Source organism: Kogia breviceps, chromosome 16, assembly GCF_026419965.1.
Source record: "Kogia breviceps isolate mKogBre1 chromosome 16, mKogBre1 haplotype 1, whole genome shotgun sequence".
Classification (NCBI taxonomy): domain Eukaryota; kingdom Metazoa; phylum Chordata; class Mammalia; order Artiodactyla; family Physeteridae; genus Kogia; species Kogia breviceps.
Genome location: NC_081325.1, coordinates 70,929,082 through 70,953,664, shown reverse-complemented (window position 1 = coordinate 70,953,664; position 24,583 = coordinate 70,929,082). Strand labels below are relative to the sequence as shown.

Here is a 24,583-nt window from a genome sequence, read left to right as displayed (position 1 = left end):
TGGTCGCCATTACCTGAAGTAGGAAAACTGTCCCGACTTTTAAAAGAATTTGAAAAAGAATAAGATACATGTATAACTGAATCACTTTGCTGAAATCACCACCTGAAACTATCACAACACTGGTAATCAACTCTACTCCAGTATATAATAAAAAGTTAAAGAAAAAAAAAAGAATCCACTTTGTAATATAAAAATACGTAAGTAAAGAACCTGTATTTTATCTCCTGTATCAGTCACACAGAAACATCGTAGTTTTGCGAGGGATGGCTTCTCCTGGAACACATGTGTTGGCATGGAGGCACAGAACCATCTAGCCTGAAAGCAGGGCTGACAAGGCAGCTTGGCGTCACCACCCCAGACCCCAGAATCACTCACCACGGGTACCACTGGTGGACCAACCTTTCTAGGAATCACAGTTCAAAGCAGACTTTGCCAGTCTGGGGCTGTATCTCTAATTTCCACAGAAAACTTAATACTCTTCATCCCAAAATTTCATTATCTGAGAAAGGCTTACACCTGGACCCCACTTAAAGAGAGAAGTAGTCATTACGGATAGAAAAGTCCTTGTTACAACACAGAGCCGGATGTGGCTCAGAGATTAAAAAAAAAAAAAAAAAAAAATTTGCCTGTGAACTTTCACGATGTACTGCACGTCCCATTAAAAAGCGCTGTTATTCACCACCTCCCCCTGCAGACACGTACCTCACTCGACGGCTTCTCACTACCAGTCAGGGCTGTGAGAGTACGTCCAAAAGCCACCATGCACTTAACTTCTCCTTCCACATTAAAAAATACAGCGAAAAGACCAAAACCTGAAGAATAAAGTGAGAAATTAGGGAACTCGGCAACAATGGCGATTTTCATGTAAAAATAGGTCATATTTGAAGGATACCAGAATTTATTGTATCTTGACATAACTCAGAAGGTAGTACTTCAAAATCAACCTATTACTAGGAAGTTTCTAACCTTAAAATTACACTAAAACTGGATACTAAAGGCATGTTCTAAAAAATGGAGTGATCTCAGTGAAACTGGTACACGTTTTTGTCAGTGAACATGCACCTCCGAAAATTCTCTCCTCCATTAAAGTCATGAGAAAACTGACAAAGATTCTCAGAAGCATGGAGCAATACTTAACCAAAGGCATGTAGCAATCTGAAGCACGTTCACTCAAAACGGCTGAACCTCAGTTAAGAGAGCAGTGTGCTTTGTGATGTTTTCAATGGCCCTGTCCCCATCCCATCTCCTGCTCCACGGTAGCCTTGCAAACCAGCAGCCTGGCAACCCCTGGAGACCGTTGCCCAGAAAACACCACGTGCAAGGCCGTCTTTGACTGGCCTCAGATCTCTCGCAGGCCGACAAGCCTTTTCCCAGGTGTCTGTCTAGAGGATTACGGGCAACTGTACAATTCTGTGGCTGCCTTAGATGACGGCTAACCGTTGGGACTAGTTAAAAAGCCTAGAGCGAAAGGCTGGGCAATGTCCAGGGGGCTCAGAGAGCTGTCACATTCCTGGGTAGCAGCCACGCACACCGCGGGGCCGAATGCATCCTCAGGGGAGGCCTGGGAAGGACCCAAGCGCTCACCCCCGGCTGACCCTGAGGCTCTGTGCTGCAGGTAGTACTTACAGAGATGCCAAACCCGGCGGTAAAACGCGCTCTCTAATTGCTTGGCCCTGGGGAGCCACCCTACCCCTTCTGAGTGTCCCGATTCCCTGACTGGACTGAACCCGTGTATACGTGTAGGTGAAAGCACGTGTTGGTCAGAGAACATGCATGCGGTTGTTCATGGGTGGACTTTGGACTCTAGACGGCTCAGAAACTGTGCAAAATGTCTGCACGCATATTTGCACTTTTTCATAAAGGGTCTAACGTCTTCATCAGATAAAGGAGTCGATTACTCAAAACACAGTTACGAACGACTAAGACCAGATCTCTGGTAGGCCTCTTCCAGTAGTGAATTCTAAGGGAAGACTTACACACCATACACACACAAACACATTTGCTATAATACAGCAGAGGCCTTTTAATATTGTCTACGTGTGTTTATTTTACGGAGGAAGGATGAAAGAAGTATAGTGGCCAGAGAGATAAAAATAAAAAATTAAACCTACACAAGTTAATCACATAAGATTCGGAAATATATTCAAATAATTGCAAGCCTATAAGAAACATTATAAAATAAATTATTTCATGTTGAGTTTTTGGTCTATGGATTTAATAGATTATTCATTTCTGTCCTAACCCCAAATTTCATTTATGAAAAATTAAGACCAACTTTAAGAAGCTTCAATATTCACTTTTATTATTTATAAAAAAATTAAGGTATGAGAGTGCATATGGTGTACTGCGATCTCGGGTTTGCACATTTATTCACGTGTTTACATTATTTCAACTTTAATAAACATACCATATATGTATCTTTACAATACCTGATACAGATTTAAGCTGTCTGGCACTTACACACGTATCATTAGCTCATTCTGATGCACTGCACATCAAGAAGATGTTAAAAATGATTGGCCTGAAATAACTCCAAGATGAAGACTGATTGAAGCAGTTATGCTCCAGCGTTTGCCACGCGTTTATTTGTGCCGGTTTTATTTCTTCCCCTTAACTGAATGTAAACGTTTGCCAAAAAAAAAAAAAAAAAAATCTGGCAATGAAGTTCTGTTACTTTTTAGTCTAATAAATAATTTTAGCTACACTTAATGTAGCTCTTTTAAGGCCTTCATACAATTGAAACAAATTAAAGTCGCGCATGTTAAAACCCTGTTCATTTATTAAAAAAAAAAAAAATAGAATTTTATAGGTTTGCAGTTAAAAGTTACTGTTCAAAACCTCTCATGCATGTAACAGCTGCAACCCAACTGAAAGTCCTTGGTGCCGGCAGCCAGGGCACAGCCCGCTGCCCGCAATGTGAGGCATTAAGAAAACACCATGATGCCAGAGGTCTAGATTTACATGTATTAAGCCACACGCCAGCAAATTCTCTGATAAATACACGTCATTTTAATAATCAGTATTTGATAGCAGATGAAAACATGCATTAGACTAAAAATGCCACAAATTTGTTTTTATATCCATTCACTATAAAACTTTCTTTTTTAAAATTTAAAGTCTTGGTTCCTATTTTAGAATACACAGTAATCAGGAGGGTACATGATGGGAAGCCAGTTTTCAGTAAACGACGCACAATGGGTCCATCCAAGCAGCTTCATCAGCTATAATAAAACACACACAATTATTAAAGAACAGATGTTTCAAGGTCAGCATTTAGGGTAAATTCTGCATTAAAAATTTAGTAATAATGAAGAAGTAGCAGGTAGAACTTCCCTTCCATCAACTCACCCTCCACCCTTCCTTCCTACCAACCAGCCTATCCTGTGACGATGGTCATCCCTGCCCCCCCTCCTGCCTTCCCTCCCTTCTGTCCTCCTCTCTTCCTACCGACTTGACGTGACTTGCTCCTTTCCTTCCGACCACCCTAGTTTCCTTTCCCTCATTCTTCCTGAGCGCCTACGGCAGCCAAACACTGTTCTAGGCGTTAGGAAAAAGCACTGAACAAACTCACTTCCCACTTTCAGGAAACATAAGTTCTATTCAGGAAAGCCCAACAGAAAGTCAGCAAGCTAATGAACAGATAATAAATAAGTAAATAATAAGAACTGTACCAGGTATATAGTAAAAATGACACTTGCTGTAATACAGACTGGGAAGTGAGATGGTCAAGAAAGGGATCTCTGAGGAGGTGGCACTTGAGCTGAAATCTGAGTGGCGGGAAGAAACCTACTCTGTGAAAAGCTGGGGAAGAGCTCTCCGTGCAGCTGGAACAGCCGGGCCCTGGAGGCGGAGACGGTGCGCCACGCCAGCCAGGCAGAGAGGAGGCTGGGACGGCAGAGGCAGAGTGAGGGCGCGGGAGGGGGACACGAGACGCAGCTGCAGAGGCCGCTGGCAGGGGCCGGGCCTCACGGGCCTCACAGGCCACGGGGAGGAGTTTGGATTTTGCGCTAAATGTGACGGAGCTTCACCAGGAGGGGTCCAAGCCATCTCTCCCGGCTGCTGTGTGGGGAACAGACAGCAGGCAAGCAGAGTGGAGGGGGAGACAGGTTACGAAACATCCCCCGGTGTGAGCACCTGGGTGGGTCGCGGGCTTCACAAGTGTAAGAGCTCAGTCCACAGCCCACACGATGAGAAGACATTAAGTTCCAGAAAGAGCTCTCTCAACCTCCTCGAAGGTCTGAAGAAGTGAACTTGAAACGTCTTACAATTGGAACTGACAGAAAAGGTCTGAGAGTAAAGATAACCTACAGTTTACTCTAATGACCAGAAACTGCCCCAGGAACCTACAGGTGAGTTTTACATCCAAAGAAGACCTTCACTACGAAGACCAGACCCTCGGCCGCCCTTTTTGGCAGGACCAGCGTGTACCCCACCCTCCATATACCCTTTAAGCACAGACCAACTATACGCGTACAAAGACAAGGCTAGGCTGAAACCACTTCTGCGGGGTTCGGTAAGTTCTTACACTTGACATTTAATCTGTGCAGAGAGCTCAACCACAGAACTTCCCTGCATATAATACATGGTAAAATAAAAAATGGCCTATCGTGTCAAATGAAGAATAAAATCAAACATAAACTCTAGAAGTTCAACCGTTTTACAACTGAGCCAACATGTATTTAAAAGAAATCACCTGCTTCCTTCATAAAGGAAACCTGTCTTCTAACCACACAAAATATGCAATGCATTTTGCCTATGTTGAAAACACTAGAAGCTAAAAATATAGGTTTTTCTGGACAGGAGTGAAAAATGTTTTAAAAATTTAAACAACTCACTGACTACCTTTCATGCATCTATTTTACAGTTCACATTATGTTAATTTTATAGTTCACATTATGTTAATTATGTTAATTAATAATTAGTCGTGATAAAGTTGGTACTGTTTTATCACTACCGTAAGGCTTTCTAACTATCTTGTCACTCTACAATATTGAAATGACACCCAACAGTGGCGATTTAAATATCACTTACTTGAATACAATTTTTCCAGTTTTCTTTTGTTGGTTTTTCTTCCACAAGTTTAGTTGCAAATTTAAGGCCTCTCCCATACATTTTATTTACGAAGGCATGCTTGTATGCAAATGTCAAAACCTACAACGTAAAACAAGGTACAGCTTATCTACAAAATATTTACAATTTAAGGCATATTGCTTTAATAATGAAAGAACTGGACTTCCCTGGTGGCGCAGTGGTTAAGAATCCACCTGCCGATGCAGGGGACACAGGTTCGATTCCTGGTCCGGGAAGAATCCCACATGCTGCGGAGCAACTAAGCCCATGCGCCACAACTACTGAGCCTGCGTGCCACAACTACTGAAGTCCGTGCGCCTAGAGCCCGTGCTCCGCAACGAGAGAAGCCACCGCAACGAGAAGCCCGCACGCCGCAACGAAGAGTGGCCCCCACTCCCCTCAACTAGAGAAAGCCCGCGCGCAGCAACAAAGACCCAACGCAGCCAAAAATAAATAAATAAAAATCAAAGAAAAAAAAATAAAGAAAAATAATGAAAGAATTGAGGCTTTAACAGAAGTGTGGCTTTTCAAATGAACATGTTACATCAAGTAAATTTTAACAATTTTTTAAAACAACAATTAAAATCTTTAAAAGAGCTGGGTATCCCACAGAACAGATAATTTATTTGGGGAAAGAAAGCTATTATGGTAAATCATTAGCTGTCGGAATCCATACCAAAATACCTCTATGCAAAAGAGAGCAGAGCTAGCATAAGTGATTACAAAATTGCAAGTCAGGAGTACAAAACTACAGAGTCACTATAAATTGCCAAAATTGTGAAAGAGGATAAAAGTAAACAAATGAAGTGTCAGATTATATAAACACGTTGTTACTTTCAACTGCTTCCTTTTGTACAAGTTTTCTACCTTTAATGACTTCATCTGTCAAAAATACTCGTAACCATTTGTTATATCTTGAGTCTCCACTTTTACAATGTGGAGCATGTCCTCAAAGAAAGGAATCCTGTCATACTTACCTGTACTCTAGAGACAAGGAAAGGGCTCAACAACTGTTGCTACAGACACAGCAGACAGACGGGTGATATAACGCACGCCCCTAACGTAAGAGCGCTGCGGCAAGCACAGAATTCTTTGTAACAGCTTTATCGTGATGCTCATCAAGTGTCTATCGACTTGACGCTGGACCAGGCTCTCATTCACCTTTTTCCCGGCAGCGAGCGCAGTGTCTGGCACACAGCAGACACGAGATAACTTTGTTAGCAGTAACAGCAAGTACTGCTGACGTCCTTCCAGGTGCGCGATGCTCATTCATAAAAGCCCGTGCCACGCAGCACCACAGTCCCACATGAGCATTCAGTCACTTGCCTACGGTCACACAGGTCAAAGTGGCAGGGGCAGAATCCAAGCTCCAGGGGCCTGATTTCAGACCCAAATTCTTAACCTCTGGTGCTGCTTCCTTCAGTTTCTGGAACATTACTGAGTTCCTTCTATAAAAGCGCTACTGCACTGCGGTGGGACAACCTGAAGCAGACAGGAAGCATCTTCTCCTCCTTCAGAGTCTCTACTACCCACCGCCAGTTAACCGTGAAAACAAGCACCTGTCTGCTAAAAAAGCCCAGCAGTTCGTGCTGGAAGAGGAATTCCACTGCTTTCATTTCCTTTTTCCTTCCTTCATGTCCAGGAGAAAGGAAGACTGGCAAATACCTGTAGCTATATAATCTCTACTGTTAAGAATTATAGTAGAGAGCTAGAAGGCATTTTACATGTTTTTGTAATCTAAACCCAAATAATTTCATCAATGTTACTTTTTCTACACTGGGCTTTAGAAACTGATCGGGTATAAATCAAGACGATAGTTACTTAGAAGTTAAAGAGTTTGGAGAGAAATAACAAATATCTAAACTAACCAGAATAGCCCCATCTCCATCCCTGACAAATGAGCACAGGGGCAGGTGTGGGAAGGTACGAAGACAGCTTTCAGATGCCCTGAATTTTAGCTGATACCTAAATGGCTTAACCAAGAGCCCGCCACACACGCTCTCCAACGGTTTCCCAAGCCAGCGTGGTCCAGCAGCCACTGTGCGGACCGGGAAGACCCGGGAGGCCTCGCTAAGTAAGCATCTCGTCGTCTTCGGGGGCCAGCTCAGCCCCGTTCCGCTTATCCTCGTCCTCTCCCGCCGGGCCCGCTGGGCACAGGGGATCTGGGATACACCCCCAAGAACTGCAGCGAAACAAGAAGGAGAAAGGGTACCTTACTGTCGAAAAGATCGGTCCATTTCGTAGCTTCCCAGAAAGTTTCCGTCAGAGAATCCAGGGCGCTCTCTCCCTCCTCCTCTCTCCCTTCCAGGTCGCCCGACGCGGCCCCGTCCTGCGCCCGGGCCTGGAGAAGGTGGTCGGCCAGGGCGCAGCCTCTCCTGCAGAGGGCGTCCACGAGCGTCGACCTCTGCTTGTCCGCGTCGCTGTGGGCCAGACCAACACATTCCGCGGGTCAGGAGGGCGCCTTTAGAAGTACAGCCTCACCCGAAATCAACCTCATGCCTTCTCCGCCTGGGACTGACAACGCGGGAATGCGGCGTAGCCGTGGGGAGACATCTGCGTTGCGCAACACGTGAGCCACCGGGTTCCGTGCCCAGATTAAACGAGTTAGGACGGCTGCGATCGGCTGCAACAGCATACGCCATGCGCCAACAGAGGGGGAAGGCTGTTGGGTCAATTCTGTCAGCTAAGAAACTATGAGAACAGTAGCTTGGAAGTGTTTCAACTTCTAACGTCAGTCGCTGTAGACTCGGGTAGCCGTGAACTGTCACGCATACGCACAGCAAGGGAATACAAGGCTTCCTCCAGCATTCTAACGCACCAACTCCTTTACACTCAGAACAACTCTACGAGCAAGAGACCATCGGTTGCCTCTATTCTGCAAAGGGGGAAATGGAGGCCCAGAGAGATCAGGCGATCTGTTCAAGGTCCCACAGTTAAGGAGCAGCAGATCCAGGACTCAGAGCTCTGCGGCTGGCCCTGGAACCCCTGCTCTTACTCGCCGGGGCCACCTGCCTTGCTGCAGGCAGGCAGCTTTGTTTCTGATGTGTTCCAATGCCCAGAACAATGGCTGGCACGGAACAGGCACTCAGTAAATGGCTGCGGAATGAAATACAGTAACAGCCTCCACTCCTGGGACAGCACCGGCCCCCAGAACGCTTATTTGACGCATCCTGTCCAACTCCTGTCAGTTACGTCTAAAGACGAGGCCTAAGAGTGCTGAGAAGATGACCAGGAGGCACTCAGATATGTGATGAACAAACTGTCTAACGGTAAGCGTGATTCTGAAGGACCCAGAGTGAAACGTGCCTCCTGTGAAATCCGCTGGGACTATAAAGTCAACAACAATTTGTACAAAGGACAATTAAAATGAGAAGAAGAAGAGGGAAAAAAAAAAAAAAAACCCAACACAACGCCAATAACCTGCTACAACCTAAGTTACCCACCTTAATACATTTGCAATGCAGATGAAATTATGCCTAAAAGATGCCCAAGAGTTTATGAGCAAAGAGTTTCAAAGTTCAAAAGAGCCAACTTTCACTCTTTCCTGGGAAGCGTTTCTGGAGACTTGAAGTGCTCGGTCACTGTGGGCTTAAGAACAGAAAGACGGACGGGCTTTCATTTACCGAGTCCCTCCTTACCCCACCTCTTAGATGCCGCCAGGCAGCGCCTGAAATGTCTCGGCCGTACTTCACTCATGCTCTACAGCAGCCTCAGCAGTCAAGCATTATCCCCACGTTGTGAGGGGTAACGGGGGCCGTGGAACAGAACTGGGCAGGCAGGGCAGGCCTGGATATCCACTCACCAACGGCATCCGACTGACTGACCGTCCTGGCCACCCAGAGGAGGACCGCAGGACGCAGAGCTTGGAGGGCGAGCTGGGGTGACGGGTGTGCCGGACTCGCCAGGCCTGGATTAAATCACCTTTAAGACCCCTTTCTGTGTCCGCATGCTCTGATCCAATAACCTAAATTCCACATATCCGGAATGTTCTCTCCCTACCCTCTTCTAACTTTGAACTGACCTGCTCAGATTAAATACCTATTATTCCATGATGGTTTCCCTGCTCTCCTTCCCATGGGCTTTCACAGTTTAAAATACTTAATATAACTGTTAATCACATTCCATCTAGCAATTATCATCTTCTGTACTAGGCTGTATGTTTTCTAAGAGTAGCGAGGGTCTTGTTCATTTTTTTTTACATCCCTCTCAGTGGTGCTGCATACAGTGTTTGGTCAATAAATATCTCTGAAGCCAAGTTAGCTAGGGACTGACCAAGGTGGTAATAGCTACATTTTAGGAAGCAACTTCAATTAGATACTTCAGTGGCCTAAGTAAACTGCAGTTTAATTAAAACTTAGATCCCCTACAAAATGGCCATCTTGCAATTTTTGACACGAGTAACTTAAGCGAAAGCAGCTGGAAATGAGAAATGCATGCCCCAAATAATCCTTTGTATATAACTGGCATTTCATAAACGGTGGCTGCACCATCCACTATTATTATTAACAACAATAAAACAGCAACGTTTCGAGAAGGTTCCTTTGGAAAGTGTGAAAGGGTGCTGACAATGGCCAAGAACCTATTTTGAACAAATTTTATACCGCCTGAACACTGCTGCTTGTAAGATTCATTAAGACCTATGATACCAGTGTAAACGGTGTAAGGTCAAGAGTTCTAGCAGCTTAAAATCAAGCGTTTTTTATGTATATAAAAAAAATTCCAACCGAAGCAGATGGAATCTTTAAGGGAAACTACCATATTTTCAGGCAGCCTGCACGGTTTCAGTTTATTAGTTACAACAATGCTAAGAGGAGGAAACTTCCACCCTTTTAAGTTAAGGACTCCCGGGGCTGGAAATAAACCTAAGCGACAGAGGGGAAAGTGGTACTGGGAGCGTGATCAGGAGATGACGGTAGGAGTTCGTGGAAGGGTGAACGGGAAAGCCGCCGGACCGTCACACCAGCAAGTGGAAACCACACTCTCGCACGGATGGAGCCTTACAAACGCATAAACCCAGCTACGCGTCTGTTGTACACATCACGTTAGAGTTTACTAAGGCTAAACCATAATCCACCCCCCGTTCTCCTCAAGTAGTACCGTCAACCCAGTTTCATAAAACTGAAGTTGCCAGATAATGGTTTTAACCCAATTTTATTTCTTATCACTTTACTAATAAGCATTATAAACTAAATTTGGAGTCTGTCATGTCATGTTTATTGTCATGTCAATAAACACTTGAAAAATTAATTTTATAGGGTGCTCTGCGTTTCCTTCTCCATGTGTCCAGTTCACACATATCCCCCAAATGGCTGGACTGCTTGATCACAGTCACTCAAATCTCTCCACCATGACAGCAGCTGACGGTGGAGAAAGCAAACGACTTTTCTTTTGCTCAATCTTAAACGACTAGAGAAAATTACTATAGGATATTTAAGGATGGAGAATCCCCAAATCGGTAACTCCAATGATAAGGATATAAAAAATACCAGAAAAGAAGGATTATTTTCAATAATTAAAAACAGTAACTAAGAAATGAGATGCAAGAAAGAGTATTTACTGGTTAGGTACTTTTTTATAATAGCTGCATCGGGCCTGGGGTCAGTCTTCATCGCAATATAAACTGCTAGGGCCGTTTGATCTATATGAGAAATAACAGCATTTGCAGCTTCGACAATTTCGTTAAGTCTTTTCATTCGTTCCTGGGGAGGAAAAAAAAGAAGAAATAAGAAAAAACTGGATGTGTCCACGAGACTCCCGACGCTTTTCACTTCCGTCGGTCACGCCCGTGAGAGTTAGGACTCCCGTGGTGCGGGACCAGGCAGGCTGTGCAGCCCAGGGGCTCCGCACCAGCTCCTGGTGTGTGTGACCTTTACGACGGTCAGCATCTCTAGAAAACCTGAGCTCAGATGGGAAAATACCTACCCTACACTCCCCACTGGCGCTGAACGGAGTACTAAGCAAGATACGAAGTTCACAGAAATATAAACTGTTTTCTACAGAGGCAGCTCTTTCCTTGGGTAACTTAAAAGTTCAAAAACGTGATCAGCTATGTTACCCCAGTCCCACGGCACACGAAAGCACAAGTAAAAAGAGCATCAGCTGATGAGACAAATTCTAATTTATTACTGAAACCTCCGAAACGAGAGTAAACAGGAATAGAAGCAACGGAGCCTCACTACGGGCACCGGGCTGTCCCGGCGTCCTCAGCAGTCCGGCTCCTCACAGGGCCTTTGGGCTCACACTCAACCCTCGATGACTCTTAGCTGGTTATGGCCACAAGCACTCTGTGCGGCCAGGACTCCCGGTGAGAGCTGCCCACTGCAGACGGCTGGGGGCTACGCGGCCCATTCTTAGAAACTGGAAACGCAGTGAGCCACATTTGCGCGGAGGGGCCCCGCTCTTGCTGCAGGTGCCTTCGACTTCCGGCAGGCCACGGCCACCGCATTCTGCTCCCGGCTCTTCAGGTCAAGGCCAGAAAAGCCACCCTTAGGGTTTCCTATCTACTCCTCCTCCCACGAACCAAACGTGAGTCCTGAGTCAGCTTAATGAAAACAGCTCAACAGAACAGTCAACCTGAGGCGACACGTTTTCAGTCGGCAAGAAGAGAAGACAAAGGCTGCCCCCTTATTCCAAAGGCACCCCTCCTCTCACACTGCGAACAGAAGAGACTCAGAGGAAAATCGAACACGGCCAACCTTTTCAGCATCCAACTGATGAAGTCGTGCAACGTACAGAGGGAGATAATTAGGGTATGTTTCCTTCAATTCATTATAAATGTCACTAGAATCCAGCCTACGTATGTAAGAAAGAGAAACAGTCATTATTTCAGTTCTTTTAGAAAGAAAATAACGTCTGTCTTTCCTATTACTTAACATTGTTTTGAAGTTCCAGTCAATAACCTAAGGTATCAATCTGAAATATAATGACTGACAAAGACTGTATTTATTTGCAGGCAGTATAAATATGCTTACCGAGAAAACCAAAAAAGAAACCGAACTGGAAATTATTTCATTTATGAGTTCAATAAGATGGTCAGATGAAAGAAAGCATCAACAGCTTTCCTACGTACCAGCTATAATTAGATTTATCAACGGGAGGGAAAAAAAACATTCAAAAACAGTTAAGGAAGATTAAAAGATCTAGAAATGCCTAAGATCTACAAAGAAGGAAAATTTACAGTGTTTTGGAAGAATCTGAAGTCTTGAATGAACAGAGACAGATGCTCCACATTCCCAGCTGGGTAAGCCGCATAAACGACATCTGTTCTGACGGACACCACGGCGCCCCAGTAGGGGCGGGGCCGCCGGGCCTGCGTTCTCAGCAGTGCCCACCCGGCAGACCCTCTGCGCCGCAAGCAGGGGCCGAGCAGGAGACAGCCCCCGCCTCTCAACGGAATTCACCCGGAACCTGGCCTCAGCAGCAGGCCGCAGGGGCTGGGGTGCCGGCCGACACGTGCCGACCCCCTGCTCCTCCCAGCAGCAGAGTCCTCCAAGCCAAGGGGACAGGGAGCCTGAGGTCCTGGCTGAAGCCAGTCTGGAGGAGGCTCCGTTTCACTGAGCTGAGAGTGGGAAGAGAGTGACCTTGGCTCACATACCACAGTCTCACTTTTCTTACTGAACTTTTGTAGATGTTCTTAAATAGGTGTTTCTCTGTTTGCTGTATGTCCTTAGGATCATTTCCAGAGGTTTAAAAAGGTTGTTTTAAATATTCTCGTAACCAAATAGTAACTGGAAAACCAGGACACAGTATCACTCACCTGCTACATGTATAAATACAGAGACAATTAAAAATAACAGTACAATGATTATCTTTGGAAAGGCGGCAAAAAGTGACTTATTTTCTTTTTTGTACCTTCCAATAAACTCCTCTTCACCAAGAGCAGATCAGAATAAGGATTAAAGTTTTAAAAATGCTTATCACAAAAGGGAATTAAAAACTAAATATAATCACAAGAAAATTTAAAAGCACTTGCAGTCCTATCCACTGTTAACATTTCTGAATACATGGTCTTTGCATACACACACAATATTGTTGTAACTGGGAAAATAAAGTAAACGCTTAGAGGATTAAAATTCATTTAAAACTTACTTTGTCATCCACTGAATTTTAAGATCTCGTAATGCTTCAGTAAACTCTTCTTTTAAATCTTTCTCTTTTTCTGAATCTTTTTCTTTGTCTTTGCTGCCATTCTTAGTCTTTGTAGGTGGAGATATTAGGTAGTAATGAACAGGGATTACATCCTGTGAAAAATGAACGTGGAGAGAGAGTCTTAGATTGACATGCTTAATTTTCCTTATTTAAAAATCTTCAATAGCCGAACAGCACATAACATCGGCTGCACTTGAGCGGTACTACACTGTATTTTCAGATTCTAAGGGCCAAAATACATCTTAAGTTCCAATCTGAGATCAAAGTAATTTTCTTCCAAATTTTAAAGCTAATGCTTCTAATAACTCCTTTAAAACAAGGAAATAGGGCTTCCCTGGTGGCGCAGTGGTTGAGAGTCCGCCTGCCGATGCAGGGGACACGGGTTCGTGCCCCGGTCCGGGAAGATCCCACAGGCCGCGGAGCCATGGCCGCTGAGCCTGCGCTCCGCAACAGAAGAGGCCACAACAGTGTGAGAGGCCCGCGTACCGCAAAAAAAAAACAAAACAAAAAACAAACAAACAAACAAACAAAAAACCAAGGAAATAAGAACAAACTTTTCTCCATTTAAGTGTTCTTTGGTACTCTTAGTTTTACTTGACAGACTGACTACAAAAATGTACTGAGCTTTCACATTTTACATCGGAGAAGAGAAAATAATTAAATTTTAAAGAAAGAAAGAAAAGATCCGCTTTTCTAATTAAATTTAGAGAGAAATTTCTTTCTTCATTCAATCCACAGGATTTACTGAGCTCCCGCGGTGTGCAAGGTAATAGCTCTGAAGAGGTGAGGGACAAAGCAGACAAGGGCCTTTCACCCTCTGGGAAGACAGCCAACAATCGTGTAGGTAAATAAACAACTTCAGGAACCAACGACACGTGATATGAAGACAACAGAACAGAGTAAGGGGCCAGAGCGTGACTGGTGGGTAAGGGGCGCCCCGTGCAGACAAAGTGGTCATGGAAACGGAGCCTCGGTGGCCTCAAGGAATAAACTGCGATGAATCTGAACAAACAAAACGAGGAGAGGAAGAGCTGTGCGGGACCAGTCGAGCACGGCAGAAGCCTGAGGGGGCAGCCAGCGCAGGGTTAGGTTCCGGGAAAGGGCAGCGGCCACCGTAGGCAAGCAGGGCTGACAGAGGACAGGCCAAAAAATACAGGTTTTACTCTAGGTGCCACAGGAAGAGCTGTATGCAAGGCAGTGACACGACTTAGGATTTCTGCTTTGTGTTTAACAACTCTGGATCCTGTATGGATTCAACACTTTGGTTTTTTGGTGCTTTTTAAAAAAATAACTCTTGATGCTACCTACGTGGAGAATGGATGATAGAGGCCAAAGTGGAAAAAGAGAAAACAAGTTGGGACACAGACGCAGGTGTCCCGACACTGCCTGGAACTAAAGGACAGGCCTTAGAAAAGGAAGCAATAAACGGCCATGAGATGACCCGGGAAGGCAGGACCGATGGTGGTTGCTGGTGGTGTTTAAGACCAGGGGCTGAATGAGACCAGCAGGGGGTGGGGAAGGGGGAAAAGAGCAAAAGCCCAGGAATGGTCCAAAGCTTTCCACTGTGGAGGGAGGGTCTGAGGTCACGGCAGCCCCGGGGAAAAGCCAGCGTGAAGATCAAGCGTGGCCGGCTAGGGACAGCTAGCTGAAAGGCGGCGTCGGGTGGGAGAAGGAACTGTCAAACCTGACAGCACAGTGGCCGCTAATCACCGACAGAGCAAGAGCGGCCGGGGAGGCTGGTGGCGGGCGGAGGACGGAGAGTAAAGGCCTAGAGGGAGATGAGAAGTGAACAGGTGTGGATGGGCCTTTTGAGAAGGTTTGCTTTACAGAGAGCAAAAGGGTAACTACACCTACTTGTGTCTATTTTATTAGCACGCGAGTCTTTGAAAAGTAATGCAGGATCTGGGAAATGAAATCACCTGTTATCGTTGTTAGATCCGTTTCTGGCACAATAACTAGGTGTCCCTAATTAAATCATCATTTATTAAGACAATTCCTAAAATTCTATCTTTAGGTTTATATTAAAAACGGTGCTAAACTAAAATCTTGTATTTGTTTTAATGAACAAAGTTTCTAAAATTGGAACAAATTACACTATCAAAACTGTTAAGGCCCTAATCACACAATTTCAGAAAAAGCTTTGCACAGGTTGAGTCACAAACAAGTACTGGCCCCATGTTCCCCTGAGGTGTAAATACTACATAAATATGTCCATTTTAACACCTTTCACAATTAAACTTTATTTGGGGATGTAACAGTAAATGTGAGGAGCCCCTGCTGTAGTCGCTCTAATAAAACAGTAACAAGCCACTGAACGCGCAGAAAACCACTGGTGGACGAGAACCACGGAAAGCCATTTTTAGCCGTTTCGGCACCCCTCTCCCTTGAGGTCAGGGAGCAAGTCGGCAAGCAACGGTCTTCAGTGAAGTGAGAGCCTGGGAAGGGGAAACAGCCCTCCCGTGGGCAGGCTCCTCCCGGTCCCTGAAACCCATCCTGCGCTCCTTCTCGGGGTTTACTCTGCTAGGTGGACACTGCCCTGAGCTTCAGCCAAGTTAAAAGGGTCTGCAACATTTGAGTGGGTGATTGACCACCAAGTTCTCACAGTAACGGCCCACTTCGGTGTCATCTGTTTAGCAGAGACAACACAGCTAAGAATTAAAGGTGTAAGTGGCCTCCAACATTTTCTCTGTTAACAGGGCCCTACTCCCTTTGCAGTCAGGCTCCTGTACCGCCCAGTGTGCTGGACTGTGCCTGCACCTGCATTTACTGTGGCGCACTCCCCCTGCTGTCCCTTCCTCCTCGCCTGAGCAGGGAGAGGGACAAACTTCAGGAGACGAGGTCTCTCTGCCGTGAGGCAATTCTTCCTCTGAGGCTCAGAGGTAAGGCATTTGCTAAGATGTTTTAGTAAAGAGAGAAAACAGAATTGAATTTAAAATGAACAATCCATTAAACGTAATCGATGATTAACAATGAACTCTAACAAAGATCTACAAACAGAGAGAAACCATATATAATAGCAACCATAAACTATCACTAAAAATGCAAAAGATACTGGGAAAGTGAATGATGAATGGCCTTGGGGTGGGGGGGGACCAAGATTTTGTAATCAGCATTTTACAAAGTAAATCTGTGCCAAATTAGTAATTATAAAGGCCGGTATTATCCTACAGACTATTTCAGGACAAGAGCTACTTCTTACTAAATATTATGGATGTGGTTGTTTTAGTCTCCAACCAAAAGAGAAATGAAGTTATTTTTCATTTATTTTATCATGGTCATCTGTTCTTTTTGTCAGTAAGTATTTTTACAACTCAACTTCTCAAGGGCTTAACGTAGGGTCCATTTAACAGAAATGATTTTGTACCATTAAATCATAAGAAATCTTGATTATGATTTTAAAAGACAGTCAAAGAATCTTCAGAGCAGAAATACTATAATATAAACTCTCTATAGCAGACACTTAACAGTAAGCATATTTTTTAAGAAAAAAATTACTGCATTATTACAAAGTATTTCAAGTGTTTGAATTGAATTGAATGATATTTAGAAAATCAAATCTATCTGCCAAACCAATATCTATTTAACATACCACCATTTAAATTTCGGTTCAAAACATAATACCCTTAGCTCTTATATGATAAAAAAACTATAAATTCAAAATTTTAATATGTTTACCAAACTAAAATAGCTATTTAAAAAACTGATGTCATATTTGAGTGCTCTTTATGTTAAAAATAACTGTATTCTTTCATATTACAATGAACTTATAATAACACACACTTTCAGCTCAAAAGCCCCTGAAGCCCAGGGGACAAACTCCGCCGAGGACTGTGTGTCCAAAGTCGGCATTTTGCTCAGGCAATAAATTATATATTCTGTAACGTGACTACAAAACTATCCGTAACGATTATTTTTAAAACAAGAGCTTCAGGTGCGCGTACACTGAAGATGGGGAGAAATGGAAGTGACTCCAGCCGCCCAGCTCTGGAAGCTTCACTGACTGTCAATTAACAGTAACGTTGCTATTCATTTGATAGCTTCCTATCTCAAATGATCTAATACAAACAAAAGGCACCCAAACTCCAAAAGATCCACCAAAGAATGCAACAGAAAGAACCCCAGCCCTGCCTTTGGGACCTGCACCTTCTTCTTAGTGGGCTCCGAGAAGGCCTGTTCCTCACTCTCTGAAGCAGCGGCTTTCAGGCCATTTTCAAAATGAATCAAAGATAATGTGTGCATAAAATGAATTACAGTTTTATGAGTCTGATGAACTGACATGTTCTGTTTCTGTTTTAATGCTGGTTAACTTCCATTAAATGAATTTACGTGGCCTTCAAATGGGTAGAGACGCTCAGTTGAGACATACGGTCTACAGAGAGGCCCATATTCCTTTACCTGGGAAGATAACCCCAGTGGTGTATTCTGTTTGAACAAAGTCTTTACCACTACATAATCAAACAGAATTTTAGAGGTCATTTTATCTATTATAAAATGGTGGTCCCCACTTTCACGCCACTATGAATTAAGAAACACTGAATTATCTTTTGCTTCTTCTTAAAACACTAATTCTTGCCCCGCAGTGCTTCCTGCACGCAGGAGAGAAATCACTTCGATGACGAATGAGGTCAGCAGGTCCTCACCAGAGAGCTCGTCGAATACGCACCCCTTTCTCTAAACTAGGCCCTGAAGTACAATTTTTCAAATTACATTTGGCTCCAGCAGTCAACCAGAGACTGTCAAATAAGTTGCAGAGAAGTTGATCAGATCACTTAAAAATCTGCCCCTGCTCTTAGTGTAAGTTTTAATTTGGGGCCAACAGTGCTTATTTCTGTTTTTGCTACGCCCACTGCTCTTTTCGTCTCTGCCTTTCCAGAACGGAGAAGATGCAAGAGCAGGAAAAAAACTTCACTTTAAATATTTTAATAATATTTTATTCATCAAATCATCCAATTTAAGAATGACTTTAGACTTCAAAAATAACTGTTTTGTCATAGATAGCTTAAAAAAACCATTCATCCTTCTATAGGATTTTAGATATGCCAAAGTTCAAATATTATTGCTTGGTCATACCTGCAGTAAGAAATGAAGAGCATTAAAATTTTCTCTATACACATATAAACCAGGGGTCTTCAAGCAATTTATGGTAGGAAAAAAACTTTAAGAAAGCAGTTTGTCAACACTGGTAAGCTAAAAGCACTATACTGCAGAACTTAAAGAAAGGAAACTAAGGGAGAGATATTTTTTAAAAAAAGGTAATAGTGACAGAAAAAGAAGTTTAACTAATATGCAAATAAGGCTTTAAGACATCTTTTTAAAGAACTGACAATCAGTACCTTTTTAAATTTTCCTTGTCGTTTTGCTGCAGACTGCCCCTGGGAGTTAGAACGACATTCTGTAAGAAAACATGCGTAATCTACACAGGATGGAGATACCACCTCTTGTCTATTTTTCGGCCAGTTTCCGTCCCACCTGTATGCGTCACAGTACTTAAAAGGGTCAGGTCTGTCATCAAAATGGCAGGCTTTTAAAGAAAGCAATACTGCCACTTTCATTTTTTTTTTTTTTTTAATAAAAATGCACTCAAATGTGTTATTCCTAAGGGTCAATGTTTTTCAGCTTTTTATTTCAAAAGTTTGTAGAGCAAAATTCATTAGTTATCCAAACAGTTTTGAAAACATTAAATTTAGGTGACGGTCCTCAGAGTCAGAGTTTCAAGGCTGTCACAACAATCACACAGGCCCATGCACTAGAAGCAGCATCGTTCGAGGTAGCTGGGAATGTCAGAGAGGAGCAAGAGGAACAGTCACCTTCCCAGCTGCCAGAACCGCGAGAACCGCACCACGACTGAGAGCCGACGAAATGAACAACGTGTTGGGAATTGTAATTAACTCTACAGCTTTAGCTTCTCTCAAGAAAAGCTACCCTGGTAAGTAATGACTACAGTCAATCCCACCTGTTTATAATTTAATGTCACAACCGCCTCTTAAAGAATGCAGCCGGGAAGCAGTAACTGTCTCCGCGTTGCGAAAAGCACACTTCTGATGACAAAGCTCTTCTTCGGTCTTACTCACCACAGGCAGCGGGCACGTCAGAAGCTCTCTGGCTGAGAAGCCTCACTGTGGAAGCCCCACGGCAGAGGCGGCAATATTTCCCACAGCAGAAAATGAAACCTACTTAACAAGACCTAGACCAGGACTTCTTAAATCAGTGCACCTACGAATTCCAGTAACTACTGACTGACTTCACAGTCCACTAAGGTTGTATTATACTGAAATACTTATAATTTATACTGAAGTACATACAAGTAAATAGTACGGACTGAAATGAGACTCAAGAAATGTCAGGGCGAACGACTTGTTCTGAGCACCGAAGTCCTACGTGGCGGCGCTCCCGTGACAGCAAATAAAGCACCTTTGACCCCACAGTGGCACGAGAACACTCCTTAAGATGTCTGAGCTCTATTCGCTTTGATAACAGCACTTAGCAATTCCAGAACCAGGCGGCAGACTTACTTTGGAAGAACTAATGCTAAAGAGAAATGCAAAACTATAAGAATGACAACTTCGGGCTTCCCCGGTGGCGCAGCGGTTGAGAGCCCGCCTGCCGACGCGGGGGACGCGGGTTCGTGCCCCGGTCCGGGAGGATCCCACGTGCCGCGGAGCGGCTGGGCCCGTGAGCCATGGCCACTGCGCCTGCGCGTCCGGAGCCTGTGCTCCGCAGCGGGAGAGGCCACAACAGTGAGAGGCCCGCATAACGCAAAAAAAAAAAAAAAAAAAAAAAAAAAGAATGACAACTTTTACTGGCATTGAGCTAAAATGACATTATGACAGAGGTGATAGATTTATATAAACACTATTCTCACCATAAATTTGTAATGAAAACAGATGGAAAAACTAAAACAGGTACTATCAAACCATAACAATTATCTCTAAAATATAACTGAAACATGTTTTAAACAAAAAGCAGAATTTTGAAACTATAAAATAAACCTTAATGCCAAAAGAAAGAACTACCTTGTAGTTAACTACATATCTACACAAAATTCCAGTAAGAGATCTGTACAAGTGAAAAATACTGTTTATTAGTAGGAATTGTCCTGACTGGTTTTTAGAAGTCACCCAAGAAGATCTGATTTATTCTTATATCCACAATAATTACGTTAGTTAAAACTCTATAAATTCTCTAATTTTAAAAACATCCCATTCACTTAAGCCAAGTTTGATCTGGATCTACACATTTCACAGGAAGTTCAAGTATATAAGCTGTGCCAGGCAGAACAGGTTCAAGGCCCAAGTACTTAGGCTTGGGAAAAAGAATACTAAATAGATAAAAATACAACCAAATATTAATTAACCTTTACTAGCAACTTGGGGAAAAAAACCATTAAGTTTCTTTTTCCAGAGAGATCTTCTCTTTTATTCATTCTGAAACGTAGAATCAATTTCCATTTTTAAGGAAACGGAAATTTTGCAACAGGCGCTTTCAGTGTAAAAAAAAAAACCAAACCACCTAATACTTACAGCTTTCTTCCCGAGGTCAGTCTTTGACAATGTTAAGGATCCCGCAAGGTAGCATCCAGGCCCTGCCCCTTTAGGTATTCTAAGAAGAAGATTCAAAAGAGGAGAGGAAAGGAACAAAAAAGAAAGTTTCACAAAGAGAATTAGGGAGGAAAACATCAAAACAATTGCATTCTGAAATAATTTCCGTAGCTAAGATTTCAAAGACCAAAGGGAGGAGAAATAACCTTAGTCTAAAATGGCAAATGACAACACAGTGTAAGTGTAGCCTAATATCATAAACGAGCATTTCAAGAGTCCGGAGTATACGATGCACAGTGAGTGTCAAGCAATGTGATCACTTACTTGTCATCAGGTAAGGAAGTAACAAAGAATGGTTGGTTGTATTTGGGTGGTAATGTCAAGTTACTTGATTTCTTCTTTCCTAGAAGTGCAAGACTATGATTTTCATGAATATCTAAGCTCAAGGTATTAGACAACCTATGAGAAACAATAAACGGAAGATCTTTAAGACGTTCCAAATCACTGATTTGCTCATGACGAATCTGCAGTCGAATTGTATAATCTCCTTTCTCCAGTTTCAAAGAATACTATAAAAGAAAAACAACATTTGGGAAAAGTAAGGTTTCGCCACGTGAACGAAAATTACAGTAAGAGGATAAACAGTTAAGAGTTACCACTTACAGAGTGCTTACACGGTATGTGAGGTACAGTGCAAGTTACGACACACACACGACACGCACACCAGGCCCCGACTGGACGTGAAGTGGGCTGGCCGAGGTCACGTCCAGAGCAGAGGACAAGGGAGCTGAAGGCACCCAAGCCCTCAGCCCTCAGCCCTCAGCCCTCAGCCCTCCCACCACAACAGGCCACTCCTAGGCGCCCAGCTGATTCGGCATCCGCTCAAGACTGGAAAAGGCAACCGACGATGTTCTAGTTCCTGGGTCCACACAGGCACGGATAAATGACACTAAGAATGAGCAAAACGGAGGTGCTGCGTCAGATCTAAGACAGACACACACACGTGTCTGTGTGCACACGACTGGTGACCTTCCGATCACAACCACCGTGCCGCCCCCCCTTGATTGCACACGGGAAAAACAGGGAGCCAACGGGGACAAAGGAGTACAGACCTACCACGCTCCGTCCAGGCTACCTGCTCAAGAGGACGGAACGCTGTATGCTGCAGCAGCAGTTTCCTCTGAGAGTTTAAAAGCAACCAAAGGAATGGCCGCAGTAACCCAGTCTGCACTGAGGAGACGTGCCAGGGCCCGGCTTTGAGGAAAAAAAGGAAACCGTTCCCTGAATGACTAACTGGAAACCCTGCGTAAATTATTTTCCTTACTTGGCATAAAATTATACAGGTTACAGGAAATAGCTCACTTCCTTGTCACCGTCTTTCAATCAGGGATAAGATTTCTATAAATTCTATGATTAGAAGATTTTCTTCCCTTCCAAATGACAGTGCCAGGCACAGTGCTTGGCTTATAGGAAGTGCTCACTACACAGCTCACCAAGAAGAAACATATGTCAAAGTTCTAATAAACTGAAGACACCTGGCACTGTCGCTGTGCTCTGGATCCAGTGCAGACCTGGGATCACTTCAAGGTGCTCACATATCCTGGGTGATTTGCTTCCAGCGTTCGGATAGGAGCAAGCACTGGGTAGGAAGGAGAAATACTAAAAATAAAAAGATCTGCTGGCCAGCGTCTGCGAGCATCCTCCTGGCCCACCTTTAGCCCGAGGCCGGATTCAGCCCAACCGTGGGGCTGAAAAGCTGTCACGGTCTGTCCTGCAACAGACAGCTGAGCTGCTAGCCGTGTGTCCGAGTACTAAACGCACAACCACACTGGTGTTTAAAACGCAGGCACGTTACCAGAGAGCTCAAGAAACAGCTGTTAATTCTAAAAATCATACCTGATGGGGGTAAGCATCGCCGGAACCCATCTGTCTTTTGTTCTGGTCAAATATAATCCACAGCTGGCTGTCAAATTCTGATTCATACAATAATTCACAAAGCAGGGGGCAGCTTGGAGTCACTTCCCCACTCTTGGGCTGTGGGGGGGAAAAAAAAAAAAGAAGAATGATTATTTGATGTGGTTTATATGATTTCTAATGTAGATCTGTAATACTGCTATTGATCACTTTTACATTAAAAGTATTAAAAATATTTTCTTGCAGTAACCAATTTCAAAAATGCGGAACACATCCAGGATTTGGGGACTTATAAAAAGTACTTCTCTTTTACAAGGTTTAAAAAACACAAACCTAGCTAATTGTATTCATTACTAAAGCAAGGCCTATTCTTCAGGACCTCTAAGTAACTGGTTTTTTAATAAAACTAAAAATTTCTTTATAAAGTTGAAACGAGACAACCCACTGACATCAGTCACCTCCCCAACAGTAATTCATATGATGCTGCAATAAAAGTTTTACTAAACTCTTACTGATCGTCCGTAAACTTCGATCTGATTTTTATGCCCCTCTCAACTACCTTTACCACCCATTCAACCTAGGAGCTCTTCTTATGTCTCACTGTGCCAACACCTGCTTCACAGAGAGCCATCAGGCCTGGTTCCATAATCAGAAGGCATCTGGCTTTGACAAGACATCAAACCAGTGGACAGGTATCAGAGGATAGGCAGGTGTCAGTGATTATAAAAACTAAGGCTCAAAGGCCAGGTCACCCCTAAATTAGAATCTGTTACTTCAGATCTGAACGGTACTTAGATCGTTCTATATCATAATTTCCCAAAGAATAATTCTAAATTAACCAGGGTTAATGACTTGTTTCTATTTCATGTGTATGTATGTCTCTCTCTCTCACACACACACACACACTGAATACGCTGTCCTCCCGTTTTTGATTTTATGATCCGCAGAACACCAGAGTTCTCTGTAAGGGCCACACCTGGTCACACACACACTTACTTGATGGAAGTTGTAAGTCAGGATCATCTCATAAAGTTGACGATTATTTGGCAAAACATCCCTTGATCCTAAAGGTTTGGTTTTTGCACTCAGTGGGCTATAATCAGATAATCGCATAAGAGTTCATTGAAATGAGAGAAAACTATGATCAGCGAAATCTATCATGCATCACAATACATGACAAAGGAGCATTGCTAGACGCTGTCCTTTTCCGTGTATTTTGTAATATTTTGATCATTAACTTACATAATCCTTTACCGACTGAACGACGGCCATTCACACAGTTAAATTTCGCAGTATTACGAAGGTAAGAGCTTCTCATGATAAAAACACGCTCAACCATCAACTGACAGTCTCAGCAGAACCGGACCCCAGGACCGGGTGACCACCCCTCACAGTACCGAAGGACAGGGTCTGACCGCAGACAGCCCCGCCCTCGTCACGGGATGGGTCCTGACAGCTGCCACAGCAAGGGCTCTAGGCACATGCTACTTAAAGCCAGAAGCTGCTGCTGCTGCGGCTGCGTCTCAGAGACCCGCCAGGTTCCCTGGGCTGGAATTCCAGTCATGAACTGAATTTTCACGCCCAGCATTCACATGACTCAAAACAAAAGAGATCCTTTCCAGAGAGTGACGAGACGCCCAGCCCGCCACCCCCACCACACTGACACCCAACATTTGCAGCCCTAAAACATGGACGATACCGCAGTGTTTGGACCCAGCTCTTCAAAGTTATGCAGGGAGCCAGATCTTCATATTTCAAGGAGGACTGAACATCAAAACGGTTGATTCCTTCTGATGCATGCTACAAAGGATATTTATCACATTAGTTTCTCAAACTTTACTGAAAACAAACTGCATTCTTAAACAATACTTGGATCTGAATGTGTCAAACACAAAGTTACTGAGCACCCCTGA

At 43.7% G+C, this 24,583-nt stretch overlaps 1 protein-coding gene across 12 annotated transcripts in view; it reads right to left on the bottom strand.

Annotated features, from left to right (window-relative positions):
* Positions 1-2,275: 2,275 nt before the first annotated feature.
* TPP2 (tripeptidyl peptidase 2) overlaps positions 2,276-24,583 on the bottom strand; it is a 67,982-nt gene continuing 45,674 nt past the window's right edge. For 2 of the 12 annotated variants that reach the window (XM_059042403.2, XM_067016970.1), the window contains 12 exons: positions 24,370-24,470; positions 23,667-23,763; positions 22,653-22,790; positions 21,081-21,325; positions 20,739-20,817; positions 18,552-18,590; positions 13,159-13,310; positions 11,766-11,862; positions 10,639-10,769; positions 7,283-7,490; positions 5,032-5,151; positions 2,276-3,221 (listed from right to left, as the gene is read on the bottom strand). In XM_059042403.2, the coding sequence (XP_058898386.1) occupies positions 3,132-3,221; positions 5,032-5,151; positions 7,283-7,490; positions 10,639-10,769; positions 11,766-11,862; positions 13,159-13,310; positions 18,552-18,590; positions 20,739-20,817; positions 21,081-21,325; positions 22,653-22,790; positions 23,667-23,763; positions 24,370-24,470 (1,497 nt within the window). In that variant the 3' untranslated portion in view covers positions 2,276-3,131. Of the gene's footprint in view, positions 3,222-5,031; positions 5,152-7,282; positions 7,491-8,538; positions 8,659-10,627; positions 10,770-11,765; positions 11,863-13,158; positions 13,311-18,551; positions 18,591-20,738; positions 20,818-21,080; positions 21,326-22,652; positions 22,791-23,666; positions 23,764-24,369; positions 24,471-24,583 lie in introns of those variants that run through there. The other 10 variants (XR_010837331.1, XR_010837333.1, XM_059042404.2 and 7 more) reach the window with 8 other exon arrangements.